Here is a 10,800-nt window from a genome sequence, read left to right as displayed (position 1 = left end):
AGAAACAAGAACATGTAGGGGCCTCCCTGGTGGTGTAAGTGGTTAAGATGCAGCACTATGAAGCTAGCCACAGCCACTGCAACATGAGTTCGATCCCTGGCCAGGGAGCTACCCACATGGCTCAGCAGACCTCTCCTGTCTCTCCCGCTGCTCCCCTCAGCAGTGTATTTCAGTCAGTCTGCCTGTTCTGCTCCCCACACTATCTCTGATGAATCCTCTCACCCCCTACACCTCTGGCCTGTACCCCAGTTCTTGTATGCATAAATAAATAGATCTTTAAGAAAAAAGACAAAGGAAACAAAAACATGTAAAATGACTGGGTAGCCTGGTGACCAACTTGAGGAAAAATGGGATTTTAAATTTACTAGTCTTCATCCAAGACAGTGGGTGACATACAAATACAACTTCATAACTCTTGCATTATATTAAAAAAAAGAGGGAGTAGAGAAGGAAAAAAAGTGGCAGAAGGAAGAAAAGGAGAAAAGAGAGGTGGCATTTAATTTGAGATACAGCCTGTCCAATACTGTTTATACAGTTCACTGCTCTACTCAGTTAATTTTATGGCATACCTTTACCCAAAAATTTCTGTTTAGTTTACAAATAATATGAGATCACACATGTATCCATCTGAGAACCTGTCAATATGAAACTGTTATTTCTAGTGTATTAATGGCATTTCTTTAAAAATAAAAAAGGGGGGTATGCCCAAAAAAAAGGCCTATGCTAAAATGCATGACACATAATTTCAGCAGAGGCTGGAATGATGTAAAGACGATTCTGTGACCCTCACTGTGTGAAAATGAGTCCCCAGGAGAACCGGAGAGACTCTCAGGAGGGTCCTCACACCTCTGGTCCCCAGGACACTTCCCCACAGCCCCCCTCTCTGTGTCTGTGTCCAGGACCATAAACAAACCCCTGAGCAGGGAAAGGGTATGTGACTCAGGCTCACAAGGCTCAAATCTCCCTTCACCAGCATCTCTGACCTTCCCTGCAGGACCCAGTGCAGACCATCCCTAGGGAACTGGGCAGGAGGTGGAGGAGGGTGGAGCACTTATTAGGCAACTCACTTAGATGACTGCCTCAAAAATGTTTTTATAAAACGTAAGTTTTTTTGAAATACTTCAAAAAGGGGTCAAGGGGCCCATTCTGTTTTATGACCAAGCCTGGCACAGCCTCTCCTCTGCCCACATTCAAACATGGAGGCTGTGACCTTTGGCCTCACTTCAGTCCCTCTGTCCATCTAAACCTCTAGAAGGCACTTCTCCCACACACCTCTCTGCTTCCTTCCCATGTCTGCTCTTCCTCCATACATTTTTTTTTCCTAATTTTCCCCCAACACATAATCTGGGAAACAATTAAAGTGATTCAAGTTTCTTCCTTTTCCAATCCTCATACCTTAACACTAAAAAAAAAAATAATGATCCTGGGCCTCCCCTAGTGGCGCAGGCTGTTGAGCACCGCACTGTGAAGCTGTCCGCAGCCTCTGCAGTGCTGATTCCATCCCAGCCAGCCAGCGAGGGTCCCACATGTCATGGCAGACATCTCCTGTCACGCTCACTGCTCCCCTCAGCAATGTATTTCATCAGTCTGCCTGTTCTGTTCCCCGCTCTGTCTCTGGTGAATCCTCTCACCCTCCCACACATCTGGCCTGTACCCCAGTTCTTGTATAAATAAATAAATCTTAAAAAAATAATAATAATCCTAAGCATTTCAGAGAATTCTCCTAAAATGGAAAGTGATGGTTTTGAACACTTATATATTACATTTTTAAATTTGTCACACACACACACACACACACAGGATTTTACATGTAATTTCAGACCTTTCACATACCCACCAAAGAGTGATAAACACTCCAGAAGCTCTGACCTGGACTCAGAACACCTGCTCTAAACAACTGATTTCTCAGCAACCAAAAAGGCTTAGAGGGAAAATCCCGTTTGACATGAACCAGAGCACGAGGAGACAGAGAAGCAAGGAAAACAGGAAAAAGCAAAACTAGATCCAAAATAGAATGGGCTCCTGGACCCATGAGGATCCATAACCAAGGACCCCTTAGCAAGACCTGACTCTTACACAGACAAGCGGAATTCCTGAAACCTTCTGCAGAACAGCAATTCCTCACCCACAGAGTTGACCCTGCTGCAGCCTCTCTTCACACTGACCCCACCCTGTCCCCACCCACAGGAAGACCAGGTGACAGGGGGTCAGAGAGTGTCCTGACCCCACATGACCTGTAGGGAGGACAGGGCAGGTGAAGGTAGGTCTGTGCTCACAAGTGGGGGGGGCCTGCAGTTCTCAGGAGGCTCCAGAGTGAAAGGAGACCAGGAAACCCAACTCCTTCCTAGTGGGGTCCCCTGATAGAGAAGGGGCAGAGAGGAGGTTGGGAGGGGGTCTCAAGACCCTCAGGGCCACTCACCTGCGTACAGCTGGGCCTTCCTCCAGGCTGGAAGGGAACACACAGGTGAGACCTCAGCACAACCTCCTGCTCATGTGATCCAGGGGCCCTGGTCTCCCCCTGTTCTACATGTGAGACTCTCAAGCAGGTGGGGGGGTGAGGGGAGAGGCTGAGAGGTCATGACTTCCTGCCCTGTGCAGACAGCAGGGGGTGGTTGGAAACCTTGGGTCAGGTCAGGACCCTGCAGGACAGACTGACCCAGCCCTGCCTGCTGCTGCTGTGGGGCTTTAGGCAAATCACTGAACCACTCTAGGCCCCATAAACCTTCAAAAACTCATTTCATTTGCTACTTGGAATAGTATACAGTCAAAACTGTATACAAAAATGTATTTTTAATGTGTATATAACTCCATAAGGATAATATTCAGTTTTCTCTGGAAACTAACACTAAGATAAAATAAAAACACAACATGTACATTAGACCAGCTCCACAGTAGAAGTGGCCCACATTTCTCAGATAAAATGTTTCTAGAGATAAACACTCTCTGGGAGATGGAAAGTCTCCCCACCCCCTCCCACTCCTTGTCCCATCACTACTGATCAGCATCTTCAGGAGCAGAGAGAACAGACTCTCCTTGGGTGGGGTTTGGGGAAAGAGGGCAGGAGGAGGTCACACTCCTAAACTTCAAGAGCCCAGTTATTTATGAGATCTCAGAACAGCTGGCTGTTGATTCCAGGCGCTGACCAAGAACAAGATGCATTGAAGGCTAGAAAGCCAGCACCATGGTGGGAAGGTCAGGGTTGAATGGGACCAGGATGCAGGAGACTCCAGAGGTCACCACCCCACAGGATCCCCACAATGGGGGAAACAGCACCCAGATCTGGGAGAGCTTGGGAGAAGTGTTCTACCTCTCATCAACTTCTACCCATATGTCTGTGCTCATACAGACAAGGGGAGGGACCCCTGAGCACAGGGGACAGGGACCCAGGACACCTGGAGCATCACTCACCGGCCAGGTAAGCTGCCTTCCTCTGGCCTGAAAAGAAACACAGGGAACAGGTGAGCTAAGAATGAAAATGTCTCCTAGGAAGGGGACACAGAGAATTCAGGAGGGAGAGCAGAACTTACCTAGAATTTTCTAGAGTTCATCTAAAAGAGAATGAAAAAAAATATGCAAAAACTCCATCCTTAAAAAGAAAACTTGTGTGCCTAGAAAACCAATAAAAAGACCCTCTCTCTGACCTATAAGGTCTATCATCAGACCCATCCAACCTCCAAGCTCCTCTGTCCTCTCTGGGTCTCCTCAGCCTCCTGCACTGACCTCCCTGCAGTGTGGACTCTGGGCTCTGGCTCTGTGGTCAGCTTGTCCCTCTCAGCACCCACTGCACACTCACCAGCCTGGACCTTACCTGTGTCCTTCAGGGCCTCCTCCTTGGTCTGTCTGTCCTGCTCCTTCTCCTGGCGCAAATTCCTCTGTTCCTGCAGCTTCCACATATGTGTGGAATGTTCTCTCCGGGTGTAGCAGGCAGCCCCCAGGAGCAGGAGCAGCAGCAAGGGCAGGCTCACCAGGAAAGCTGGCTTCCAGAGAGAGGCCCGGGGGAAGAAGGGCTCTGCAGACAGAGACCCCACAGAGACCCCATCAGGACACAGCCCAGGACAGTCCAGCCCAGCACCCCTGGGGATGCTGGCCCTCCCTCTAACCCTGCAGGAAGTGGGGAGGGGGGTGCAGCTGTGACCTGGTATGACAATGGCCATGGCTTTCTCCTGGCTCAGGGTTGGGTTGAGAATGGAGCAGGTCATGCTCCCCGCAGAGCTGTCTCTCACCACCAGAGCGGCCTCCACACTGAACAGCCCCTCAGTGTCCTGGGTGTAGACCTTGGAGAACTCCAGGAACTGCTCCCCACGGGGGTGTCTCCACTGCACCTGGGGCTCCGGGAACCAGCCTGAGGCTGTGCACGCCACGCGCACCCCGTCCTCCTCTGACCCCGTGATGTGCACTTGGGGGGCAGAGACCACACCTGCAGAGGGAAGATGAGAGAGCGCCAGGTTGGGCAGGGCCCTCCTGTGCACACCTTCAGGGGAGGCTGTCAAGGTGTATTCTGGAGGGTCTGGGGAGATAGGAACGAGATTGCCCTGACTCAGAGACCAGAAGGAAGGAACATGAGAGTCTGGAAGGACCTGGGCTCCTCCCCCAGGCCTGCAGGTAGAAAGATGATGCCCACAGGAGAGGAGAAGGAATGTCACGTCTCTGTCTCCAAACATATAAATCCTAAGGATAAATACATCAAGGATAAAACTCCAGATCAGTCTAGGAGGAACAAGGCATGTGCTACCAAATTTTCAAGGGCTTAATTGATACCGAGGCCTACATTTTGTCAACATAAAATCTATTTTGAGTGGACTTCTCCAGTTAACAAAAAATATTTGAAATTAGAAGATTTGTGGAATAGATGTTTTTGCATGTTTTAATCACCCCAAAACTCTTCTGTACCAAACTGGTCTTCCATTCTTCGGTGATTCAGGGAGAGGGAATCTCCCCAAGAGAGACTGTTCCCTGAGCTCTAGCCCCACAGGTCACCACCTCTCATAAGGGCTGTTCCCATCATTCATTCTCTCTCTGGGCTCTTCCTCTCTCTCTCTCTCTCTTTCTCTCTCCCCCCTACCTCCTCTCCCCCCTCTCTTTCTCATCTCCTCTTCTCCTCTCCTCTACCCTCCCCTCTCATAGGTTACAAGTGTTTGGTCATGATTGCTAATCTCTACCTTTCTACCTATTATTTTTTATAATTTTGTAAATATTCTCAAATCTTTGCAGAATGTCTTTTCTTTCCCTGTTACAAGAGTGCACTTCAAAGTCCACAAACAACTTCTCACCTGCACCCCAGAGCAGCTCCTCCTACAGCTCCATTCATCTGCTCTGGGGACTCAACAGGAGTCTCCTGCTTGGCAGCCCCAATCCTCATGTTCCTCACTCAGACTCCCTTTAGCACGGGAAACTCCAGACTTTATCTTGAAACCACCTCCATCTTCTTTGCTTTCTCTTATCTTGAGGGTGGTTTGTTACACCACAGACCCCCTGCTGAGCCTCTTTCCTGACTTTTCTCCCTGAACCTACTCCTTGAAGTCAGCGCAGTCCCAGGGTCCAGTCCTTCAGGCCCCATCTTATCTCACACCCTCTCCCAGGGCATCTTATCCCTCAACTTCTGTATCTCCTCATACATCACTTCCAGATTTCACCTCACCAGCTCTCCCGGCCTGCCCCATAGATCCATCTGTGTGGTACATCTACCACGATTCCTCACATGAACTTCACACTCACAATTCTACATCGGAACTCATGCTTTTGTCTCATCTGTGCTAAGACGGTAATAAAAATATCCCTAATTCTTCATGCTTATGAAGAATACTCTGCCACCTACATTTCAATTCCTCACATTCTGACTCTGAAATCAGGCAGGTGATATGTCTCTAATGAGAGATCAGTTAAGTTGAATCAAGCAGGTTTAGAGTGCTGGCCCCGTGAGTGTTCCCTCTGCCATCTCCATGGAAGGACATCTCAGTCCAGGTGCTGGAGGATGAGCTCATGGAGCAGGGCCTGTCACCAGCCTTTCCAGCTGATGCTGTCCTCCCTCAACCAGGAGCTAGTGACGATTCATGTAACAAGCTCAGCTAAGGTTCACGTGGTGACCTTTTTATCTGACCAAAGATATATGACTGAGGCCACGTGAGATTAGTCAAGTCCCTCCCAGGTTTGCTGAAGTTCTCACAGGCCCAATGTAAATACAAATCCATTACTACAGGCCACCAATACATTTCTCTGTGGTTGTTTTTTACACAGCATCATTATTGTGAGAGATAACTGAAACATATCACAATGTTCCTAACATTAAATAATACACACACAAAACTTGGAAACCTTTGTGACCCAAGCTTCCCCCATTGAACTCTCGGTCCCAATTCTAAGCATCCATTTGGGTTTTGTATCTAATCCTCACTGATGACTGACCTCCCGTCCACCCACCGCCACAATGAGAAGTCAGGCATCCTCCTCCCCACCCCATACACAACTCCACGCCTCCAGACTTCCTCCCCTGCATTCTCCTCCTATTACTCCAGAGCCTGCATTCTAAGAACTGTTCTGCTTAAAATCTTCATCAGCTCCACATCCAAACACCATAACTCAGCACCCCGAGTCTTCTCTCTGCAACTGCCTTCTTCCCGACCCTCTTCTTTCTTTCTGTTTCCCTCACAATTTTTACCAAATGGTGCCTTCAAAGCCCCACACTCCAAACCCAAGAATCTAACTGCTATTAACCACAATCCCCATGCTCCATGGACTCCATCATCCTTTCTTCTGGTCTAAGGGTTTTATGGAATCTTGTTTGATAGAATGAAGTCCCAGGTCAAGGTCTACTTCCTATAGATTTTTATGACCCGCTTTGGTCGCACTGATCAACTAATCTCAACCCACGTTTCCAGTACCCATGACATCTTTTTGTAACAGTATTGTTACCTCTTAGCACCCTGTTTCCACACACTCTGCCACCAGCCATGAGGACTCCATGGGAGCCAAGAATACACAAAACACACATTCAGCCCAGATCACCCACAGTCACTATTCCCTCCACACAGAAGTTGCATTCCCTGTGATTTACATCATGTTCGTTAAAGCTAACAATGCTGTAGGAAAGTGGTTAAGGACATAACTCCTAAGAGTTTTTCTTAATCTAGAAAGTTTTCCCGTTTTGCTTCTTTTACTTGTCTTTTTACTATATTTAAATTGGAATATGGATGTTAGTTAACCTATTTTGACAATCATCTCACTATAAGTGTAAATCAAATTATCATGCTCTATGCCTTAGACTCACACAATGATGTATATTAATTGTTTCTCAGTAAAACCAGGGGGAAAGATACACCAGATATCTGCTTAACTAAATTCCCATTTCCTTTGAGTATTTGCCAGATGGGACCAACCTGAGCTCCCATTTGCTGTTAAAACTTGCAAAATCCCCAATTCACATGGCTGGTCTGGTCCATTGCCACTGTGCAATGTAGCATCTTATTCTCATCACTTATTTCTTCCTAAAATCATTTATAAACTATTTATTATGATTGTTCTATCTCCCACTTGACAGCGAACTCGCGAGTGAAGAACTTGGCTAGATTCACTGATGGATCCAAGTGCTTAGAACAGACCCAGACATACAGTAGGTCCTCTGTATATTTATGTTTAATACAACAAAGAATTAATAACTCTTTTCTTCTGCATGAATGAAATGAGAGACTAAATTATGTTGTCTTTAGCTTCTTCCCAGCTACTAAATTCCTGCACTGAGAAGCCTAACCATGTTACCAACCTGCCACCTCTAACTCCAAACTGGCTTGCTCATAGAAGTCTCCATCTCTAAAGCTGCAGGTGTACAGCCCATTGTCAGCAGCCTGGACCTTGTGGATGTGAACAGTAGCCTCCCCCTTGCTGAGTAATTCTTCCACAAGCAAGGTCCTCCCTGCATACTGGGCCATCAGCTCCTCACTCCGCTCCTGTCGATCTTGATAGATGAACACCGATTCCAAGATAGTGGACCGGAACCACCTCAACTCCATGTTCTCTGCACTCATGACTGGGTCCAGGAAGCAGGACAGTGTGACGTCCTCACCCAGTACGGCCACAATGGAGTCCGAGGGGGCTATCACATGGAACTGTTCTGTGAACACACATGGGAATTAGAAAGGTTGAGACACACACACCAAAAGCAGAGAACACAAACCATCACTGCGGGTGGTCCAGGAAGATTGAGGGAAATTGTCTATTGAGAAGACAGCTGACCTGAAGGTTGAGCAATGAGACCTCAAGAGGATGTGAATTCACAAGAAGTGAACAGCTCTCCAATATGCAATTTCAAAGATTTGAAAGATCTTCCTGTAAGGTAGGAGTTAAATATTGAAATAAAATCAAACAGGTGGGAGAAAACGGACAACGGTTAATCACAGAGCTACAACAAAATTCAGAATAATATAGTAATGGACTGAGAAATAAAGTTAATGAACAGAAATAAAATTTGAAGATTTCAATAATAAAATAACAGAGATGTAGGATGTACAAATATCAACAGAGAAGATACAAATCTGGAGAAAGCTATTGGAGCAAAATAGACTAGATGAAAGATTGAATCCATCATCTCAAAGATAATAATACACAAAGGACCCAGTTTGAAAAAGAAAGAGAAAAATGAAGAAAAAAAATGAAGAAATAGTTCAAGAACTACCCAAATCCATGAGAAAAGGCAACATAAGGATAATTGGTATTTCAAAAGGGAACAGCAAGATATCGGAACAAAAACCTTTCAGAAATACAGGAAAATGTCCAACCTGCAGAAAGAACTGAATATGTAAGTGAATAAGCTAAAAGAACCTCTTGGGCCTCCCCAGTGGCGCAGCAGTTGAGCACTGGCTGTGAAGCTGCCTGCAGCCTCTGCGGCACTGGTTTTATCCCCAGCAACTGGCAAGGGTCCCACATCGTGTGCAGACCTCTCCTGCTGCTCCTGCTGCTCCCCTCAGCAGTGTATTTCATCAGTCTGCCTGTTCTATTCCCCACTCTGGCTCTGGTGAATTCTCTCGCCCTCCCATGCTTCTGACTGTACCCAGTGCTTGTATAAATAAATAAATAAATCTTTTAAAAAATAAAAAATAAATAAAAGAACCTCTTGCTAAATCAATATATTGGCACCTACAGCAAGACACAGTCATGAAACTACCAAGAGTTCCAGACAAATAGAGAATAGTGCAGATGGAGATGGGTGGGAAAAGCAGATCATCTATAAAGGTTCTCCCACAGGGTGTACATGTTTCCTGAGGGAACACTACAACCAAGGAGGGAGTGGCATCACATATTCAAAATGTTGTTATATTAATAAGTCCCAGGCCTTGTGTTTTCCCAAGAATACTATGGCCTATAAAGTGCTGCAAATATGAGGCAAAGCAAATAAATTCCAAGCAAACAGAAGCTGGAGATTGTGAACACTAGACATCCCCTACAAGAATTGATGGAAAGAGCACCCCTAAATAAATCAGAGAGAAAAAATGGAAAAGCAATTATGTAAAACCAGAAAACTAAAGACAAAAGGGCAGTAATAAATCTTCATGTATCACTAATCACCATGTATGTAATTAGACTGAATTCATGAATTAAGGAAGCACAGAGTCTGGTTAGAACAGAAAATGAAAACCACCTTTCTGTTGTCTGTAGGAGACACATCAATGCTCCAAAGGTAAACAGTGTGTACAAGGAATGGGGCCCACAAAAAAGGGAAGGTAAAGTCATATCAGATAAAAGAGGCTTTCAGCTAAAAAGATAATAGAGACAAAGATGGACATCATATAATGATTAAGGAATCCTACATCAGGAAGACAGAACACTCATCAATGTATTTTATACCAAACAAAAGAGCATCCAAATATGTATCAGGCACTTATCAACAAGTCTGCAAACAGATATTGGTAGCAACACAATAGAGGTGAAGGACTTCAACACCCCACTTTCATCAATGGACACATCCACCTGACACAAAATCAGCAAGGAAACTGTGGCCTTAAGGGAGGCATTAGACTATATAGTCCTACCAGTCATTTGCAGGGCACTGACCATAAAGGAAGCTAAGGACACATTTTGTCAAGTGCACATGGAGCAATCTGCAGAATGGATCACATGTTGAGTCAAAACCAAAGTGTGATGAATAAATACATGATGAATGCATTCACAGAGTATCTCTCTGATCCCAAAGTTTCAAACTAGAAATCAACCATAAAAAAGAAGTAGGAAAACCTCTCATTTGTGGAGAGTGAACAACACTCCACTCCGTGAGGATGAAGTTAAGGAGGAAATCAAAGAAGAAATTAAAAATACATCGAGACAAATGAGAATGAGGACACAGCCTACCTATACGAAGCAGCAAAAGGAGTCCTAAGAGGAGAGTGTATAATATTACAGGTCCAAACCAAGAATGAAAATCTCATGTAAATAATCTAACCTACACCTAAAGGAACCAGAAAAAGAAGAACAGATGAAACCAAAAGATATTGAAGGAAGTAAATAATAAAAATTAAAGCAGAAATCAATGAAACCAAAATCAAAGACAGTCTAAAACATGAATGAAACTAAAGCTAGCTCATGAAAAATTGAACAAAATAGACAAATCTCTTGTTACACTTACAAGGAAAAATAAAAGAAGAAGAAAAACTCTAATGAATAGAATCAGAAATGAAAGAGAAATAACATAGGCATTTCAAGAACACAGAGGATCAGAAGAGAGAACCAAACATCTATATGCCAATACATGGAGTAATCTAGAAGAAATGGATAATTCTAAGAAGAATACAATCTTCTAAAACTGAATCAGAAGAA

The 10,800-nt window shown here is 45.1% G+C and overlaps 1 protein-coding gene across 1 annotated transcript; it reads right to left on the bottom strand.

Annotated features, from left to right (window-relative positions):
• Positions 1–2,419: 2,419 nt before the first annotated feature.
• On the bottom strand, positions 2,420–8,104 carry LOC311188114 (butyrophilin-like protein 1; the record flags this gene model as incomplete). Its single annotated transcript, XM_084259871.1, has 5 exons — positions 2,420–2,446; positions 3,409–3,435; positions 3,809–4,009; positions 4,136–4,417; positions 7,757–8,104. Coding segments are annotated over 5 exons (885 nt in total), but the record flags the coding sequence as incomplete, so codon positions are not given.
• Positions 8,105–10,800: the final 2,696 nt, after the last annotated feature.

Source organism: Talpa europaea, assembly GCF_964194135.1.
Source record: "Talpa europaea genome assembly, contig: HAP1_SCAFFOLD_252, whole genome shotgun sequence".
Lineage (NCBI taxonomy): Eukaryota > Metazoa > Chordata > Mammalia > Eulipotyphla > Talpidae > Talpa > Talpa europaea.
Note: the sequence above shows the minus strand (reverse complement) of the source record. Positions and strands in the feature narration are given on the sequence as shown.